This window comes from Carcharodon carcharias, chromosome 6 (assembly GCF_017639515.1).
Source record: "Carcharodon carcharias isolate sCarCar2 chromosome 6, sCarCar2.pri, whole genome shotgun sequence".
In the NCBI taxonomy this organism is placed as follows: Eukaryota; Metazoa; Chordata; class Chondrichthyes; order Lamniformes; family Lamnidae; genus Carcharodon; species Carcharodon carcharias.
Window position 1 is genome coordinate 118,562,471 of NC_054472.1, and position 21,845 is coordinate 118,584,315.

General features: G+C 42.2%; 1 protein-coding gene across 4 annotated transcripts in view; it reads right to left on the reverse strand.

Moving 5' to 3' along the window:
* The window catches only part of trappc9 (trafficking protein particle complex subunit 9), a 956,085-nt gene that overhangs the window by 718,362 nt on the left and 215,878 nt on the right, over window positions 1–21,845 (reverse strand). For all 4 annotated transcript variants that reach the window (XM_041189162.1, XM_041189161.1, XM_041189164.1 and 1 more), the window contains one exon: window positions 6,425–6,558. In XM_041189162.1, the coding sequence (XP_041045096.1) occupies window positions 6,425–6,558 (134 nt within the window). The remainder of the gene's footprint in view (window positions 1–6,424; window positions 6,559–21,845) is intronic.

Genomic DNA, 21,845 nt, shown 5'->3' on the forward strand with positions numbered 1-21,845 from the left:
GAAAACTTATTAAATCTAGTCAGTTCCTTTCCTTGTTTTATTTTTAAATTTCCCTCTTATTGCTGACTTATTTTGTATTGTGAAGGCTGATACAAAATATTTAATGGATCCACTATTTCCTGATTTTTAATTACAATATCACCTATTGTGCTCATCCCTTTTTCTTACTTTTAATAAATTTTCACTCTTTTTTTAATTCAGCCTGAGCCCTCCCCACACAAGTTATTAGTTTGATGTACTTTCTACAACTCTATTCATTCATGCAGCAGGGACCTTGATCCCAACGCAGCCAAGCAGTCCAGCTCCTTTCTGTCCCAGTATTCCATACACAGTCTTTCACCAATCTTTCAACTATATGTTTATCTTCCTGACTTTTTATCCTAATTCCAATTTGTATGTGGCTTGATTATTACCCTCGAGATCCTGCCTTTTTAATTTAGCTCCCAGCTCCTGATATTCCCTCAGCAGGACTTCCTTCCTATTCTTTTCTATCAGACCAAAACATCTTCATCCTCCCTTCCTAGGTTCTTTTCGACCCATCTCAACATATTCTTTACCCTGATAAAAGAGAGGCAACACAATCTTCAGATTCTTGTTCGTGATCCCAGAGGATGCTTTCTATCTCCCTAATTATTGAATCACCTTTAACTGCCGCGTTTCTATTTTATTCATAGCCCCTTTGAACTGCCTTATGCACCACAGTGCCTTGGTTCACACTGTGGCAGCTGTCCCCGCAGCCTTCCTCCCTATCTTCACAGGTATCAAATGGATCACATCTGTTGATTTGAACCAGTATCTGTGAGACCTCCTTCTCCAATTCTCTTTGGCTCCCCTGACACTTGACGAACAGTAACATTCTCCCCTTCCTGCACCTGTGCTTTCCTCTGAAGTGTGACTATACAACAACTTGTATTTATATAGCGCCTTTAATAAAACATTCCAGGTCTTCAACTTGAAATGCTAACGGTTTCTCGCTCCGCAGATACTGCCCCTGAGTATTTCCATCAATTTCTGTTTTTTTACTTAACTCACCTATCTGTTTCTGTCATTCCTTCCTCTTTGCTGATAACGTTTTGCTGGTGTTGGTTTGCATTGGATCCTTTTGTCATGAGATACTCTAGTCTCACAACATCAGCATCTTCACATAAACTCCGCCAATAACTCAGCAGGGCTTATCTGCTGCATAGCTGAGTAACTATCTCGAGCATGTACCCAATTAATTAATCTTTTTTGGGCTGGCACTAGAATTAGCCTGTTCATTCCAAGTTATAGGAAAAGAAAATCGCTAGAGATCCTGACCATGGCAGCAAATCCTACTATTTTTTCATTATTTAATTATTTTGCACATAACCACAAAAGAATGCACAAATTTGTTGACATCAACTGGGGAGCATGGTAGCCTGAAGAAAATTTCAGGAAAAGAATAGGCCAGCAGAGGGGGAAAGGCAGGTCACTGAATAAAAAATTAAGTAACATTTCAGACATTTTTAGGAAAAGGACTGTGAAAGGAAGTATACCCTAAGCAACAAGATTCTTAGAGAGTAAAAACAACAGAGAGATCTAGACATATGGGCTCAAATGATCTTCAAATTTGATGGCACAAGTTTAACAGCTCATAAAAAGGCAAGGGCATAGCTAAAGTAAGAAAGCGGAGTTGCGTTTGAATTCGTTTTACTGCAGTTGGGAGTGCTGCATGCAGTTTTCACCATCCTGTTATGGGAAAAAAATCTGAACCATGGAATGAAGAATGCCAAAATTCATGAAAACTATACCAGAAAAATGATGGTGCATAAATAGGGATTTTTCCACAGCAACAGACGGCTACGTGAGCTCATGAAAATTTAGAAGTTGTGAAACGTTTGCATGTGTCAATAATGAACAATTGTTCATACTTCTCCATGAATCAGGAATAAGTGGACATAAATTCAGGATCATCAGAAGTATGAAGGGAGAAGCTAGGCTTACAAACAAACACACACACACATATATATATACTTTGCAGATAAAAATAATGAAAATAAGTTTAGCATGCATGTTTCTGTTGAAATGCCAGTACCAACACAATGAACTGAATGTACTTTTTTGCTGTGACTTCTGTGAAGTATATCTGAACATTAATGCAGTAAAGCTCCATGAACCTCTTAACAACTTGCTAACATTAAAAACAAAAAACTGCGGATGCTGGAAATCCAAAACAAAAACAGAATTACCTGGAAAAACTCAGCAGGTCTGGCAGCATCGGCGGAGAAGAAAAGAGTTGACATTTCGAGTCCTAATGACCCTGCAACAGAACTAGGTGAATCCAAGGAAGGGATGAAATATAAGCTGGTTTAAGGTGTGTGTGGGTGTGGGTGTGGGTGTGGGTGTGGGTGTGGGTGTGGGTGTGGGTGTGGGTGTGGGTGTGGGTGTGGGTGTGGGTGTGGGTGTGGGTGTGGGTGTGGGTGGGGGGGGGGGGGGGGAGGGAAGAGAAGTTGGGGGGGGGTGTGGTTGTAGGGACAAGCAAGCAGTGGTAGAAGCAGATCATCAAAAGATGTCACAGACAAAAGAACAAAAGAACACAGAGGTGTTGAAGTTGGTGATATTATCTAAACGAATGTGCTAATTAAGAATGGATGGTAGGGCACTCAAAGTATAGCTCTACTGGGGGTGGGGGGAGCATAAAAGATTTAAAAATATTTTAAAATAATGGAAATAGGTGGGAAAAGAAAAATCTATATAATTTATTGGAAAAAACAAAAGGAAGGGGGAAGAAACAGAAAGGGGGTGGGGATGGAGGAGGGAGGTCAAGATCTAAAGTTGTTGAATTCAATATTCAGTCCGGAAGGCTGTAAAGTGCCTAGTCAGAAGATGAGGTGTTGTTTCTCCAGTTTGCACTGGGCTTCACTGGAACAATGCAGCAAGCCAACGACAGACATGTGGGCAAGAGAGCAGGGTGGAGTGTTAAAATGGCAAGCGACAGGGAGGTTTGGGTCATCCGTGCGGACAGACCACAGGTGTTCTGCAAAGCGGTCGCCCAGTTTACATTTGGTCTCTCCAATGTAGAGAAGACCACATTGGGAGCAACGAATACATTAGACTAAGATGGGGGAAATGCAAGTGAAATGCTGCTTCACTTGAAACGAGTGTTTGGGCCCTTGGACGGTGAGGAGAGAGGAAGTGAAGGGGCAGGTGTTACATCTTTTGCGTGGGCATGGGGTGGTGCCATAGGTGGGGGTTGAGGAGTAGGGGGTGATGGAGGAGTGGACCAGGGTGTCCCGGAGGGAACAATCCCTACGGAATGCCACCAGGGGGGTGAAGGGAAGATGTGTTTGGTGGTGGCATCATGCTGGAGTTGGCGGAAATGGCGGAGGATGATCCTTTGAATGCGGAGGCTGGTGGGGTGATAAGTGAGGACAAGGGGGACCCTATCATGTTTCTGGGAGGGAGGAGAAGGCGTGAGGGCGGATGTGCAGGAGATGGGCCGGACACGGTTGAGGGCCCTGTCCATGACCGTGGGTGGAAAACCTCAGTTAAGGAAGAAGGAGGACATGTCAGAGGAACTGTTTTTGAAGGTAGCATCATCGGAACAGATGCGACGGAAGCGAAGGAACTGAGAGAATGGGATGGAGTCCTTACAAGAAGTGGGGTGTGAGGAGCTGTAGTCGAGGTAGCTGTGGGAGTCGGTGGGTTTGTAATGGATATTGGTGGACAGTCTATCACCAGAGATTGAGACAGAGAGGTCAAGGAAGGGAAGGGAAGTCTCAGAGATGGACCACGTGAAAATAATGGAGGGGTGGAGATTGGAAGCAAAATTAATAAATTTTTCCAAGTCCCGACGAGAGCATGAAGCAGCACTGAAGTAATCATCGACGTACCGGAGAAAGTTGTGGAAGGGGGCTGGAGTAGGACTGGAACAAGGAACATTCCTTGTGGAATGTGGAACATTCCTTGTCTTGTACTGTGTCTTCAAATAAACCAAACCAACGTATAGTTTACCAGGATAAAAGCAAAAAACTGTGGATGCTAGAAATCCAAAACAAAAACAAAAATACCTGGAAAAACTCAGCAGGTCTGACAGCATCTGCAGAGATGAATACAGTTAATGTTTCAGGTACGAATGACTCTTAAAGAAAAATAGAAGAGGTAAAATATAAGCTGGTTTAAGGGGTGGGTGGGACAGGTAGAGCTGGATAGAGGGCCAGTGATAGGTGGAGATTGCCCAAAGATGTCACAGAGAAAAGGACAAAGAGATGTTGACTGGGGTGATATTATCTAAGGAATGTGATAATGGTGATATTAAGGGTAGAAAAAGGGGGATCGGAAAGGGGGTGGGGATGGAGGAGGGAGTTCATGATCTAAAGTTGTTGAACTCAATATTCAGTCCGGAAGGCTGTAAAGTGCATAGTCGGAAGATGAGGTGCTGTTCCTCCAGTCTGTCCGCAAGCAAGACCCAGACCTCTCTGTCACTTGCCATTTCAACACACCACCCTGCTCTCATGCCCACGTCTGTCCTTGGCCTGCTGCAATGTTCCAGTGAAGCTCAACGCAAACTTCCGACTAGGCACTTTACAGCCTTCAGGACTGAATATTAAGTTCAACAACTTTAGATCATGAACTGTCTCCTCCATCCGCACCCCCTTTCCGATCCCCCTTTTTCCAATAATTTATATATATTTTTCTTTTCCCACCTATTCCCATTATTTTTAAATGTATTTCCATCCATTGTTTTATCTCCACCTTTTAGCCTATTTCGATCCCTTCTCCCCTCCCCACCCCACCCCCACTAGGGCTATTTGTAGTTTGCTCTACCCTTAATGTCACCATTAGCACATTTCTTAGCTAATGTCACCACCATCAACACATCTTTGTCCTTTTGTCTACGACATCTTGTGGTAATCTCCACCTATCACTGGCCCTCTGTCCAGCTCTACCTGTCCCACCCCCTTAAACCAGCTTATATTTTATCTCTTTTCTATTTTTCCTCAGTTCTGATGAAGAGTCATTCGTACTCGAAACATTAATTGTATTCCTCTCCGCAGATGCTGTCAGACCTGAGTTTTTCCAGGTATTTTTGTTTTTGTACAGCTTACCAATCCTGGTGTGAGATTGGTGATTTTGTGCAAGGCAGGCATGGAAACAAAACACCACTGATTGAAAATGCTGTCCCATCACATCACTCACTCTGCGTTTTATAGTGCCACATAATCAGGATAAAAAGCACCTCCCATTTCATTTTTATGTATAGAATTTGTCCTAAATGTTGGATATTCCCAGCCATGCTCAAGAAACATCTTCAGCTCTGAATCTTAGAGTGTGGATTAGAGAACAGGAAAAATTTTGGAGAAATTACACAAGTTCTGATGAAAGCTCACAGACCTGATATATTTACTCTCCACAGATGCTACCAAATCTCAACCAGAGTATTAACGCCCACTTGCATTCATATAGCATCTTTAATGTAATAAAATGTCAAAGGCACTTCACAGGAGCATTATAAAGCAAAACTTGTTGCTTAGCCACAGAAACTGATATTAGGGCAGCTGACCAAATTCTTGATCAAAGATGTTGGTTTTAAGGAGCATCTTAAAGGAGATAAAAGAAAAGCAGAGGGGTTTAGGGAAAGAATGCTAGAGCTTAGGTCTTGGTAGCGAAGGCTGGTATCTGACAGCATAGCAATCAAAATTGGGGCTGATTAAGAGGCCATAATTCAAGGCACGGATATTTTCCAAAGAGTTGTACAGCTGGAGGAGATTAGAGATAGGGAGGGGCAAGTACATGGCAAGATTTGAAAAGAAGGATGGGAATTGTGAAATCGAGGCATTTAAATAGGAGCCAATTTAGATCAGCAAGCACAGGCGTGATTATAGCCAGAGTCTAATTCCAGATGCCTACAAACATATGAAGTTGAAATATCTCAGTTCCATCCATAGTCCTCAGGTAGAGAATTCCAAAAATTCACAACCCTCAGTGAAGAAATTTCTTCTCAACTCAGTGCTAAATTGCCATCGCCTTATCCTTAGGATGTGCCTGTAGTTCAAGTATCACCAGGCAAGGGAAACAGCTGTTCAGCATCTACCTTATCCAGCCCTTCAAATGTTTCAATGAGATCACCTCTCATTATTCTAAACACCAGACAGTACAGGCCCATTCTACTCAAACTCTCATCATAAGAAAATCCCTCATCCTAGCAATCATTCCAGTCAACACTTGCTGCACCTGCCACCCCCATAACACAGGTTGCGGTCAAGGATCAGCTATTAATATATTAAACAGCAGAGCAAGCTCATGACTTTGTATGGCCTACTTCTGCTCACTTTATTTTCTGTTTTCATGTTCTAAATGCAAATCAACACTTCCTCGAGTTGTCACAACAATAAAACTCAAGCTTTGAAGTACTACACCTACCCAAGCTACTGTACACAAAATATCGTGTATAGAATCATACCTTTATATGATTGTATTCACTCTTATTGTTGGTGTCAGCTGAATTGAAAAGAGTAGATTTGCTCTCTGAACGTGGCTTGCCGTTCTGTCGGAATGGACTTGAGGAGAAGGGTAACCCTGCAACACTGATTCCATCTGAAACAAACAAGAGACAGAGACAATTTTAAAGCAATCCACAGAGTTTTAGTGCACAAAACTACTAATTGTTGAAAAAAACTTTATCAATTGCCTTAATTTATGCAAACTACAAAATAAAAAAAAGATTCATGGAAATTGAGCACAGCATCCAGTTCTGGCAGCCACCTTTGAAGAAGGATGTGAAGGCATTGGAGAAAATACAGAGGAGGTTCACAAGAATGATTCCAGGGATAAGGAACTGCGGCTATGAGGATAGATTGGAGAGATTGGGACTCTTTTCTTTGGAGAAAAGGTGGCTGAGAGGAGACTTGATAGAGGTATTCAAGATCCTGCGGGGTATGGACAGGATAAATAGTGAGAAACTATTCCCACTCAAGAGAACATCAAGCACAAGAGGGCACAGATTTGAAGTAATTGACAAAAGGAGTAAAAGTGATGAGGAAAAAATGTGTCACCCAGAGGGTGCTTGGAGTCAGGGACTAACTTACTGAGAGGGTGGAGGCAGATTTGATTGAGGTATTCAAAAGGGAATTGGGTTGCTATATGAAAAGAGAGAATGTGCGGAGTTACAGGAGTAAGGCAGGGGAGTGCGGCCAGGTAGAATGCTCTTTCAGAGAGCCAATGCAGACTCAATGTGCCGAATGGCCTTCTTCTGCCATGGGAAACTCCCCGGTTCTTTTTCAAAATAGTGTCATGGAATCTCTTATGTCCATTAGAGGACAGACAAACCCTCATTATCAGAAAGACAGCATCCCCAACAAAGCAGCTCTCCCTCAGTACTTCATTGAAGTTTCAGTCTAGATTCTGTACTCTCTCTCTCTGGTGTGAGGCTTGAATCCACACCTCCTGACTCAGAAGCAACAGTGCTACAACTCAATCACAGTATGTGACCATGAGGCTGCTTATTCACATTCCTGCTGAAACTATGGGGTAAATTTAATTACCAAGTGGAAACACAGAAGATTGGGCAGAATGTCAGCTTTATACCCAAGCCAATATTGATCTCTATTTAATAGAGTAAAATTGGGCAGGCTATAAAACTAAAATTGCATTTGATCTCGTCAGTTTCTCAATGGAATACCCTATATTTCAGGTTTTCATTAATACCTAAACATGATGCTATTTGCAAAGAATTTCCCCATATCCCTTACAGTTCTATAATGCTACATCACATCAGTTTGTTTAGAATGTGATATATAACAGGGGAGGTGATAGTGTAGTGGTATTGTTGCTGGACTAGCGATCCAGAGACCCAGGGTAATGCTTTGGGGATCCAGGTTCGAACCCACCAAGGCAGATGGTAGAATTTGAATTCCATAAAAATCTGGAATTGAATGTCTAATGACCACGTCGATTGTTGTAAAAACCCATCTGGTTCACTAACGTCCCTTTAGGGAAGCACATCTACCATCCTTACCTGGTCTGGCCTACAAGTAACTTCAGATCCACAGCAATGTGGTTGACTCTTAAATTGCCCTCTGAAATGGCCTAGCAAGCCACTCAGTTGTAACAAACCGCTACAAAGTCACAAAAAAGGAATGAAACCGGACAGACCACCTTGCATTGACCGAGGCACCAGAAACGACAACAGGAATCTCAGAACAAAAACAGAATTACCTGGAAAAACTCAGCAGGTCTGGCAGCATCGGCGGAGAAGAAAAGAGCTGACGTTTCGAGTCCTCATGACCCTTCGACAGAACTAGGTGAATCCCAGGAAGGGGTGAAATATAAGCTGGTTTGGGGGGGGGGTGGGGTGGAGAGTGGAGGGGGGTGGTGTGGTTGTAGGCAAAAGCAGTGATAGAAGCAGACCATCAAAAGATGTCACGGACAGCAGAACAAAAGAACACATAGGTGTCGAAGTTGGTGATATTATCTAAATGAATGTGCTAATTAAGAATGGATGGTAGAGCACTCAAGGTACAGCTCTAGTGGGGGTGGGGGGAGCATAAAATATTTTAAAATAATGGAAATAGATGGGAAAAAGAAAAATCTATATAATTTATTGGAAAAAAAAACAAAAGGAAAGGGGAAGAAACAGAAAGGGGGTGGGGATGGAGGAGGGAGGTCAAGGAATCTCAGCCCTGTCGACCCTGCTTACTAACATCTGGGGTCTAGTGTCAAAATTGGAAGAGCTGTCTCACAGACTAGTCAAGCAAAAGTCTGACATAGTCATCCCCATGGAATCACTGCTATTGACTCTCACACTGTCACACAAGTTGGCTTCTTAAGGCCTCCCTTATAGAATTCAAAAGACACAAAAATGGCTGCTGTGTCAATTTTCAAGGAGGCAGTGTTTCACCGAGCAAAGATACCAATTACTTTGTGGTCCTTTTGAAGTCCCTTCCTATCTCCTTTTCTCTCAGAAGTCATAGAGTTTACAGACCTTTTTAGAGGTTACAATGGACATCCCTGGAAATGTTTTTTGCCTTTTAACTCTAGAAACAAGTCTGACAAGGTTTGAACTACCACAGAAAGCTCCGATGTTTTCTGTCCATAGGTACATTGCGAAAAAGGCTTTTAAGTTCAACATAAAGGTTTGAAAATAGAAATGTACCTTTAAAACAGTTGTCCTTAAAATCTGTAATATCACAATTACGTATTTTTGACAGTTGCTTGTTGCCTGTGCTGAAAAACGTACATGCATGTGCGTAGGTGATGATGGTTGGGCTGGTTCATGGCTGGTTAAGATTGCCCCGAGGTGGGACCTATTCCTTGAGGTTTCACACCACATGGTGTCATCACCTCATAGCATCATAGTTCCTTGCATAATCCTGACATTTCTGCTGAGATCCACATCAGTTTCAGAGAGTGTGGGGCTGGACGGTCACTTTCTGGCCAACGTTAAATGGTGGTAATTCAGCACCTGCACGTAAATCATGCATGTCTTTCATCCCATCTGGCCTCTGATGTAGCTAATCTGTGATCAGGGACGACTTGCAGTGACGTGATTGCTGATAAAGTGGTTCCCATTGGTTGCCTAAATAGGATTTCAAGTGGTGATAGAAATCTGGAGTCTAACAGAGTTGCATGAAGATATAGCAATGCAACTTAAATGTCTTAGTCTAGCTTTCATGCACTTCTGGATCAGCGATTTCCCTGTCCTTACCATACATTCAGCCATTCCATTAGAACAAGGTTACCAGGGTGATGGCAGGAAATGGGTGATAGCCCATTTTACACACGTATCTTGAAAAGGTTTCTTAACAGTGCTGGCCACTGCTGCTTTTGAACAATTGGAAATTTAGAATGATAATTAGTCATTAGTAAATAGTCTACCTTGCCCACAGGTGAACAGGTCTGTTGTTAGCTTGATCTATGGAGAAGACAGTATGTCATGTGGTTAGAACAGCTCTTACTGCTGACTGGCTTGGTGTTTCTGACACGTCTCACAAGCCCTTATTGCCTGGTCAATGTCTTGCTAATGCTGGGCCAGAACACTAATTCACAAGCAAGTTGTCGCATCTTCTTGATCCCCATGTGTCCCAGGCAGAGCTGACCAAGTATATCAGGCCTCAGTGACGCTGGAATTAGTACTTAGCATCCTTTGAAAAGCACTCTATTTAAAATACCAATCTCATCCCAGTATGTCCTCAGATCTGTGGGGATCTCCTGGGTGGTTTGAGGCAAACCATCTACAACAGTTTGCCACAGGTTTCTGAGTACTAGGTCTTGAGAAGTCTCTCTTTGGTGTTGCTCTCATTAGTGATGACAAAGCACATTAGGTTAATGTTGAAGACGTCATCGAAGCTTGCACACACTTTGTTAATCCTGAAGTCTCGTGCCTTGTCAGGGTTAAGCAGTCAGCTCAGAGTGCCTGACAGGACCACCTGAATACCAGGTTTGTACCTGACATGGCAGTTATAATCTTGAATCTTAATGGGGTTGAGGTGGTGCATGAGTTAGGGGTTTCCTCCAAATCATTTCCAAGGGGCTGTGGTCTGTCTCAACCATGAACTCTTTCCCAATTAACTGTGTGTGAAACCTGATGATCGCAAAAACAAGCGCTCAAGTTTCATGCACGATATTCAAATAATTTGTCTGTGCTGGCAATAGACATTTTGATCCAAACGTAACAGATGCACCATCCTGAAGATGACATACACCAAGGGCTCTCTGTGTTGCATCTACTTCTAGCCTTATCATTAATATTATGCACAGAAAGTGACATGACTTGGCTGATGGCGTTTGTTTCAATGCATTTAATGCATATTGGTGGCAATCTAGCGATAGAATGCTGAATCTTTCTTCAACAGAATCTTAATGGAGATACCTTCTCAGAAAAGCTCATAAGACATGTTGCTAGGAAACTGAACATTCCTAGGCATCTTTGTAAATTGTCCTTGCCCTGCAGTGTTGGTACCTTCAATCTTGCTTGGATCCAGGCAGATAAACCAAACTTTTGTACTTGCAGACTCCATCAGCAAGTGTAGGTGTCATGAAACTATCATTTTTCATTGTATTATTGCGGGGTTTTGTAAAGTAGGCTTATGTTTTTGTGTGTGGATGGTTGTGTGTGACAAACTTATTTAAATTCGAGATGCATAGACTGCAAGGTTGAAATCATCAAAAGAGTTAGGTGTAAATGCTCATGAATGAGCTAAGGTAAAGTCAGCAGAAAGGGTGTGAATGAAGTTTGCATTTTAAAGATAAGTGGAGAGATGTTTGGTTTTCAAAGAGACATGGTCGGATGTTTACAACTAACAGATAAATAGGCAAGTTAATGCATTGATTTTTCCAAAAATGCTGGCCATAATGGCAATGTAAAAGGTTTTTATATTATGGGAAAATTAAATTCCAACAGCATGGGGGAACAATGGGATTTACAGATTAAAGAGGAAGAACTATATTTAAAGGAGGATTGGAGGGCTCTGGGGGTTAACTGTATAATATCTGAAAGGTACACCATGTGAAACGGACTTGGAAAAAAGCCTCTAATCACTCTGGTTACTGGAACAGCAGACCTCTGCAAAGTTGTGTTAAAAGCATTTGAATTCCACTGTCGAGTGGGTGCTTGTGGTAACCTCGCTGGTTGAAATCTATTTTGGACTGTTGCCTTAAAAGGGTTGTGTAGTTGGGAATCTGGTTGACTAGGAATTTTGAAAATTGTTATAATATTTAGCAACCGTGTAATTGGTGTCCTGTGTGTTTTCTTTTGGTTTGTTAATAAATGTTTTAATTTAATTTTTTTAAATTTCTAAAGGTGTTAGCAGACTCATTACCTCTGAATTCAGCGCACAAATCTTTTCCTAATAAATACAAATTGCAAAGCCATTGTGATAACATGGCCAAGTTTCCCTTGTGGATTTGGTAAGCCTGGCAAGTATCACCCACCGTATCATAACACTAAGCTACTGTAATGCTTCTCTTTCAAGCATCAAACCACAGTGACGTCGTCTGCAATGCATACATAGCCTATACTTGTTCCGTTATTCAATCTATTTGTTGCTGAAAAATGTCTTGGCTGATCAATAGCCCAAAAGGTATTCAGAGGTAACAGTATCTGCCAAAAGGGGTTCTAAACATAGTCAACCATTGAGACTCTTGCCAGGCAGACAGATCAATATCCATTTATGGCATCGTAAAAAGTATTTCGCTCATACAAACGTTAGGTGAAGCTCTTCCAGTGTTAGTACCTGGAAGGAAAAAAAAAGTATAACTTTGAAACGACCGGTCGTGGTCCAAACTAGAATTCCATTTTAAGGTATACAAGACCAGTACCAATCATTTCCAAGTTTGTGTTTTTTCCTTCTGGTGAGAACATCTCTTCAAGGTTTTGTTCAGCCTTCTTGGGTCAAAATATAATCAAATGGAACCATCCCTCTTAACCAGGGCTGCACCAATCTGTGTGGTGCTGCACTCTGTGAACTCGGTGTCTCCATGTTCAGTTCAGTCCTCAGGTCTTTTCCAAATGTGCATGCTGCATTTCTGTGATAGGTTCACAGATGGCATTGTGCTTTCTTTGAGTTGAAGGACTTTGTCATCATGGAATTCACCAACCGTATCAAAATAGGCTGGGTATAACTTCTCAAAGTCTTGGATTGACACCATGGGTGTGCATACACTTTGAATGCTGAGGTCTTCTGACTGGGTCAACTCATGGATGGTAACCATATTGAGCTTGTTGCATGCTGGCAATCCTGCTATTGCTGATCCTGACACATCCACTATGTAAAATGTCTACCCAGACATGTTGAATCTTTGTGCCTGTATTCCAGGTTTAAAAATACCCAGACAACATATTGGTGATCCACTGTAGGCAGTGAGCTTTATGTTGATGGGTCAGATTACTGATTCCCATCTCTCATGATGCATATTGTTGAGAAAAGTAGGGTGTTGGCACTTGCACCCCTGTCAATCTTCACTTGCAGTCAACGTCTCCCTGCTAGGAAACACAAATACATAGCTTAATTTTAAATCAGCAGTCATAAGTTGCAAACACTGGTCTCTTGCACATGTGCTGGCCGGGAAGTGGCCACATATGTACAGTTTGTGTCTTTTGCATTCTTCAGGCCTTCTGTGCATGCATCAGCCAGGAGCTGCCTGCACACGCACAGTTCATTTGCTTTCGTGTCTTCAGGCCCAGAACCAGCCCTGCGCACCTGCACAGAAGCAGCAAAGTGAAACAACACCAAACTGGAGACCAGGTGATCAGAAACAGAGTGCCATGACCGAGAAGGCATCCCAGGGAGTAGGATGTGGGGAGCGAAACAGGCAGAGGTCCCAGAAGAAAGTCCCAATCAGGGACAAAGGGATCAGAAAGAGGTCCCAGAAGTCAAATTAAAAGAAAGCAGAGCAATAGATCACAGTTAAAGAGAGAGTTGTGAAGAGCGGGCTTGAAGCAAAGTGGGCTGGAAAGAAGCCATGCGGATCAGAGGAGGCAGCTGAAGGTTGGCGGCCCCTTATTTTTGGCCTTTTGGGGCAATGGTGTTCTGTTTGGCGTGGCCAAAGTCCTGAAAGTATGGTTGGGAGGCGAAGCTTGAGTGTACTTGGAGATCCAGGGGAAAGGAATCTCAGAAGGGGAGATCAAAACCCTGCAAGGTGGGCCATTGTTGCAGCCATCCAAGTAGGAGCAATGTTTGAAGAGAATTCCAAGGCAACACCTTCAAATGTGGAGATTGGAAACCCTCATGAGAAAGACAAAGTTTCCATTAGACTGGTTGGCTCACAACGTGATATACGTCTGGGTGGGTTGTTGAGAAATCCATGGAACCTGCTTTGACACATCTGTCATTTATTTTGGAATGCGGTATGTCTGACCACAGTTTGCCTGTTAATTCACATGTACCTCATAATTAACCTGAATATTAGAGTATAAGGTAGCTATTATAATTTGTTTGATCTTTTTTAATGTGTGTCTGTAAGGATATTGGAGTGAAGGAATAGTGAAAACTTGAATCATCTTTTGTTTGCATTAAGATTTTTCCAACCTTGGTTTGGTTTGGTGTAATATAGTTCATTTCTGTTTAATAAATATTTTATTCCTTGTGTTCAATGTTCACCAGCAGACTCCTGTGAATGTGTTCAGTAACATTCCTCCATGATTTCTAAAACATTACAATGTTAGAATCCATCAAGCCAGGTTTCACTCTGGGATCTGACTTGTCTACTTTTTTCAGCTTGGATTGCAACACTGCCTTATTTGGGCAAATAATTTGCACTGTTGCAAAGGCTTCAGTTTTGGTTATAAAATTAATCTGTTCTGCTAGGGTTATCATGTGAAGCAGCTGCCCAATCGTTAATACCTTCACCTGACCAAACCAGATCAGGTGGATCTAGGTGTTCAACAACTTCATGAATGGGCTGGTGCTTGTGGCGATGCCTAGAACTATCTTGCCCACCTTCACCAATGCTTTAGAGTATTGCTTGTCCAATCCTCTCCCCACGTTCCTGCTGCTGGACCTCCTGCAGAGCTTGGTTCATGTCCTCTAAGCCTGCATGTCTGCATATGCCAGGCATCTTCATGGTTTGTTGGCAAGCCCTCAGTTACTGCACACCATGTTTTGCTTAGAGGCCCTGGATGTCACACCAACAGTCGTCCCAGACCCAAAGGCTTACAAACACCATTTCCCTGTTACAATGGCCTCATACCTGCATCCATCTTGTAACATGCTGGCTACACCATGCCCTTCAATTTCTGTAGGAGATCTTTCTGAAACACCTCTGAGAGTGGAGCTGATGAACCAGATTGTTCACAACATAGCATCCTGTTTGACCATGCTCCAAGCTTCCAAGTCTCCATCCTCCTCTTCAAAAATCACCAACTCCTCCTTCCATTACCTTACCCATTTCTTTTCCTGCCTCATCATGGCTGCTGCTGATGAAACCTTCCACAATCTGTTATCTCCAGACTGTATTATCCCAATGTTCTCCAAACCAACCTCCCATCTTTCACCCTTCATAAACTTAAGGTCACCCAAAACTCTATTGACCATATACTAACTTATAGGGAGCCTTGATCACTACCAGCCCTGTGCTTGCTGACTTTTGGTCCATCACTGCCTCAATTTAAAATTCCCATCCTCACGTCAACTCCCACTGCAGAAAGCAGGGTTAGTGAATCGTGAGAAAGCATAGCTGTGAGGTTAACAGAAAAGGGCTTTCTGGCCTAACAAGCCTGCCCTTTCCTGTTCCTAAATTTCATGTGTTCCTTGCATGATATGCAAGGATTGGTGCCATTGTTAACCACTGTTCATAAATAAAGCTTGTGCTATAGTTACGACTTGATTGATTAAAAAATGCAATGAAGAAACTGTTTATAAATTAAGCTTCTCATATTATACACCTGATAGCCAGTTGAAGGAAGAAACCAGTGCCAATCTTCACTTGGAATAAATTTATTCTCAAGCGGTATATGTCCTGATTCCGCTTTCTCGTGTGTCAGTGTCTTTTTATAAGCACTCAAGTAACAATCAATACCTACCGCCAGCATGTACTTAACCTCAATTGATACAATTAACATCTGGTTCTTGATTGATTAAAAATACAATAAAAAGAAACTGCCTCAAATATCTGCCAAACAAAATTCATCCACCAACACATGCAACTCAAACACTCAAGACAAGATGCTTAAAATGAACATTCTGATCAAAAGGAAAAAGCCTACAATAACTTTCACATTCAAAGGCTTCTGATAATCTGTTCAGAAACAAATTCAAATCCCATGTTGGATCAAACTGATCATATGTGGCACTATTTCCTGTGGTCAATTGGTAGAAACAGCACCAAAAGGGAACCAGTGAGCTCAGGAAGTTCCCAAACTAGTAGCATGGGGGAGGCAAATACAAATTGGTGACCACTTCACTAAACACCTCCATTCAGCCTCCAAGTGCGACCAAGTTTCCAGTTTCCTGTCATTCTAATTTTCCAATCCACTCCCACTTTATCCTCAGCCTCTTGCATTATTCTGATGAATCTCAACAGAAACTCAAGGAATATCATCTCATCTTTCGATTAGACACTATAGCTTTCCAGCGTCAACATTAAATTCAACCATTTCTGATCATAACCATTGTTCCCATTTTTCCAGACAGCAGCTGTCAATAATGGTTCTGCTACTGCCATTTACAACTCCTCTAAATGCATTTTTCTTTCTTCACCTATCCCATTATCACCCACATTTGCCTTGCACTCTCATCCCTTCGGTCACTGAACCACAACTGCCTTCCACCTCATTATGGACCTTCCCTTTTGTTCTTTCCTTGCTCTTTAACTGGTTCTGTACTTGCTTATAAAAACTGAAATCAATAATCTTTGCATTACTGACAAAAAGTTAAAGACCTGAAACATTAGCTCTGTTTCCCTCTACTGCCTGACATTAGTTTTCCAGCATTTTCAGTTTTTATTTCAGATTTCTAGCAGTATTTTGCTTTTGCTTCTTTTTTCTATCTAAAATCTAATCTTTCTTTAACTTAGCAACTGACTTAAATTTGCTCTTTAGGTTGGGAAAGGGTGAGTATTAGTCCAGCTTTAAAGCAAGGGTTATACAGGCTCTGCTCACAACTGCAGCTAGTAAATTAATATACTGGCATAAACAAGTTTTCAGAGGCTAGATTCAAACAGTATAAAAGCAAGCCATCTACAGTGCTGCTTTAATCTGCATTAGAGTGCTTCAGTTGGAGGTTGTTGAGAAGGAGTTCGCTGAAAAGGGAAGGAGGGATCCTTTCATTTCCTACCTTTCCTCGGTTAGAAGGTCAGCTGCCTTGGTAAGTAGGACTTGGTAAGTATTTCTCCTGTCCTTAATATTATCTAAACTACAGGAAGTAAAAGTAAAGGGAGCAGTTTAATGGTAAATCATGGCAGGGCAGCTCGGCAAAGTGGAATGCTCCTCCTGAGTGATGTGGGAAGTCAGGGACACTTCCATGTCTAGGACAACCATGTATGCAATAAGTGTCTCCAGCTGCAGGTACTCGAAATCAGTGTTTTAGACATGGAGCTGCACCAGGAGTCACTGTGGAGCATCCACAAGGATGAGATCTTGGTGGATAACACGAACAGTGAGGTGGTCACACTGCAGGTAAAGAATGCACAGGCAGAAAGGGAATGGGTGATCTCCAGACAGAGTAAAAGCACTAGGCAGATAGGAGTCCCCCGGGTCCTTCTCCCTCTCCAGCAGATTTTGTGATTTGGATACTGCTTGGGGGAGATGGTTTCTCAGGGGAATGCAGCAAGAGCCAAGTCTGTGGCACCATGAGTGGCTCAGCTGCATGGGTTTTTTTGGGGGGTGGCGGGGGGGGGGGTGTGCAGAGAAAGGAGAAAGAAAAAGAGTGGGAAAGCAATAGTGATAGGGGATTCTGTCATAAGGAGAATAGATAGACATTTCTCTGGCCACAGACATGGCACCAGGATGGTACGTTGCCTCCCTGGTGCCAGGGTCAAGGATGTCACTGAGCGGCTGCAGGACAATCTGAAGGGGGAGGGTGAACAGCCAGAAGTTGCAATCCATATCGTTACCAACAACATTGGTAAAAAAGCAGGATGAGGTTCTGAAAGCAGAATATAGGGAGCTAGGAAAAAATTAAAAAGCAGGACCTCAAAAGGTAGTAATCTCAGGACTACTACCCGTGCCTCGTGCTAAGCGAGATCAGGAATAGGGGAATAGACCAGATGAATGTGCGGCTGAAGAGATGGTGTAGGAGGGAGGAATTTAGATTCCTGAAGCATTGAGACTGATTCTGGGAAAGATGGTCGCACCCCAGCAGGAACGGGACCAACATCCTCACAGGGGTATTTGCTAGTACTGTAGTACTGTGGGGGAGGGTTTAAACTAGATTGGCAAGGGGATAAGAACCTGAGCAGGGAGACACAGAGGGAAACAAAGATAGGAATGAAAGACAGAAAAGCAGAAAGCAAAAGTGGAAGACAGAGAAACAAGGGGTAGCAGCAAATAGGGGCATAATACAAAAACAGGTGTGTAAAAATGTTAAAAAGACAAGCCTAAAGGCACTATCTGAATGCATGGAGCTTTCGCAATAAGGTAGACGAACTAACAGTGCAAATAGATGTAAACGAGTATGACACAATTGCAATTACGGAGACATGGCTGCAGGGTGACCAAGGCTGGGAACTGAATATCTAAGGGTATTCAATATTTAGGATGGACAGGCAAAATGGAAAAATAAGTGGCGTTGTTAGTTAAGGATGAAATCAGTTCAATAGTGAGAGGATGTTCGCTCAGAAAATCTACATGTAGTATCAGTCTAGGTGGAGTTAAGAAGCAACAAGGGGCAGAAACCATTAGTAGGAGTTGTCTAAAGGCCTCCAAACAGTAGTGATAAGGGGACAGCATTAAATAGGAAATTGGAGATGTATGCAACAAGGGCGCTACAGTAATCATGGGTGCTTTAATCTACATATAGATTGGGTTAACCAAATTAGCAATAATACCGTGGTGGATGAATTCCTAGGGTGTGTACTAGATACTTTTCTAGACCACTGTTTCAAGGAACCGAATAGGGAACAGGCTATCCTAGATTTGGTATTGTACAATGAGAAATGTTTCATTAATAATCTTGTTATGCGGGGTCCTTTAGGGAACAGTGACCATAACATGATAGAATTCTTCATTAGGATGGAAAGTGATGTAGTCTGATCTGAAACTAGGGTTCTAAAGCTTCCCATCCTATCTAATACTATTCTAAATTAAGGATAGTATTAGATCCAAAAAGGAGTCATATAAAGTTACTAGGAAAAATAGCAAGCCAGAGAGCAGTTTAGAATTCAGCAAAAGAGGACCAAGAGATTGATTAAGGGGGGAAAAAAGAGTATAAGAGTAAACATGTAAGGAACATAAAAGCAGACTGTAAAAGCTTCCATAAGTATATAAAAAGAAATAGATTAGTGAAGACAAATCTAGGTCCCTTACAATCTGAAACTGGAGAATTTATAATAGAAAATAAGGAAAGGACAGAGCAATTATACAACTACTGTAGTTCTGTCTTCATGGAGGAAGACACAAGTAACTTGCCAGAAATACTAAGGAACCAAGGGTCTAGTGAGAAGGAGGAAGTGAAGGAAATTAGTGTTACTAAAACAATAGTGCTACAGAAATTAATGGGACTGAAAGCTGATAAATCCCCAGGACCCAATAATCTACATCCCAGGGTACTAAAGGAGGTGGCATGGAAATAGTGAATGTGGTGGTTGTTATCTTCCAAAATTCTGTAGATTCTGGAGCAGTCCCGGCAGATTGGGTGGTGGCAAATGTAACCCCACCCTTTAAAAAAGGAGGGAGAGAGAAAATAGTGAATTACAGACCAGTTAGCCTAACCTCAGTAGTGGGGAAATTGCCGGAGTCCATTATATAGGATGTGGTAACAGGGAACTTAGAAAATATGAACATGATTAGATGAAGTCAACATGGATTTATGAAAGGGAAATCATGTTTGACAAGCCTACTGGAGTTTTTTTTTGAGGAAGTAACTAGCAGAATAGATAAGGGCGAACCAGTGATGTGGTGTAAAATTAATGCACATGGGATTAGGGAAAATATATTGGCATGGATTGAGAATTGGTTAGCAGACAGGAAACAGAGTAAGAATAAATGGGTCTTTTTCGGAGTGGCAGGTGGTGGCTGGTGGAGTACTGCAGGGATCAGTACTTGGCCCCCCACTATTCACAATGTATATCAATGATTTGGACAAGGGGGCCAAATGTAATATTTCGAAGTTTGCTGACGACACAAAACTTAGTGAGAATGTGAGCGATAAGGAGTGTTCAGAGGCTTCAAGGCAATTTAGACAGGTTGAGCAAGTGGGCATATATGTGGCGGATGCAGTATAACATGGATAACTGTGAAGAAATCCACTTTGGTAGGAAAAACAGAATGGCAGAGTATTATTTAATTGGTTGATAAAGTGGGAAATGTTCATGTATAAAGGGACCTGGGTGTCCTTGTACACCAATCGCTGAAAGCAAGTATGCAGGTGCAGCAAGCAGTTAAGAAGGCAAATGGTATGTTGGCCTGCATTGCAAGAGGATTTGAGTACAGGAGCAAGGATGCCTTACTGCAGTTGTACAGGGCCTTGGTGAAACCACATATGGAGTATTGTGTGCCGTTTTGGTCTCCTTACCTAAGAAAGGATATACTTGCCATAAAGGGAGTGCAACGAAGGTTAACCAGACTGATTCCTGGGATGGTAGGATTGTCATGAGAGGAGAGATTTGGCCAACTAGGCCTGTATTCACTGGAGTTTAGAAGAATGAGAGGAGACTTAATTGAAACATAAAAATCTGACAGGAATGGAGAGACTGGATACAGGGATGATACTTCCTCTAGTTGGGAGTTCTAGAACAAGGGGGTCACAGTCTCAGGATACGGGGTAGGCCACTTAGGACTGAGATGAGCAGAAACGTCTTCACTCAGAGGGTGGTGAGTCTTTGGAATTCTCTATCACAGAAGGTTGTAGAGGCCAAGTCATGATAGATATATGCTCGAAGGGCCAAATGACCAACTCCTGTTCCTATTTTCTCCATTTCTATGTTTCTAGAAGAACTTTGACTCAATCACTGGCAGCTTTGTTGACAGCACTCGCACTATCAGAAAATGGTGTATGTGTGTGTCAAGCCCCACTCCAGGGACTAAAAATAATTCTAGGGGGATATATCAGTTAAGTAATAAGGGGCTGCCGCTCTGTCAGAGGTGATGTTAAGCAAATGTCCCATCTGCTCTTTCCGGTGGATATAAAAGATGCCACGGTCCCATTTGAAGCAAGGAAATGTCCTGACCAACATTTATCTTTCAAATATTATCAATAAAAACCAGCAGTGGGAATGGCGATTTAGCTGTATGGCTTTTGATCTAGTAGCTGACACCTAAAGAATTAAAGAATTTTAAACCATGTAACTTACAGGTCTTTAAAATTAGTAGGGAACCATCAAACTTGTTTCACTAGAAACAATTTTTGATTCTCAGTTTGACAGTTGGAAAAAATGGTGCTTTGTTATTACAACTTTTAGATTTATCAGCAATGATTCCCAGGGAATCCAGCCTCAAGCACTAGTGGTTGTCTTGTCTTCATGAAGAAGTCTTGACACCAGCCACACTGTTTCAATATGGCTTCAGGAAATATTGAACTGATTGGAAATATATACATCAATGCGCTATCCATCTAAAAGCTTCCGATTGCTCTTACTTCTCTCGACACCCGGACACTAGTTTGTCACAGGTTCCACACAATTTACACCAACTTTATCACACCTGACTGTAAATTTAGTTCCTCCCCTGTGTGTTGTCTCTTCTCTACTCCTGTACATTTCAAAGTACTGCTATCTTGAACTTGCATGAAAACATATCTATGTAGCTTAGTTTCCGTGTCCATTCACACAGACATTTTGACTGTCAATCTGGACACAAGTCTATCACTTCTATTTACTTCATGTCTTTTATTCGTCTTTGGGCACTCAACCCTCCCAATCCCCAATTCTTCAGCAATCATCTTTCCCACTTGGCTTGCCTCACCCTCAGGCTTGACTCGCACGAACCATCTTATAGTTTCACTCTGTACTAAGCTTGACATTGTCCAAAAGGCCCACTGAAGCAGTTAGCTCTCCCTCCTAAAAAGCAGCAATCCCACTGCACCATCCTACTCTCTCTCCCTGTCCTTCCTGGCCAGCATGCCTGGGGGGGCTAATCTTGCCAACCTCTTTTCCATTCATCTCATCACTCACAGCTTTGATCCTGTGGATTCTGCCAATAGATTGGCTATCAACACTCATCACATCTTCCTCCAGAATGTATGTTCACTTGTAAATAAGGCCCTTGCCACCCATGAGTTTATTGTGGATGA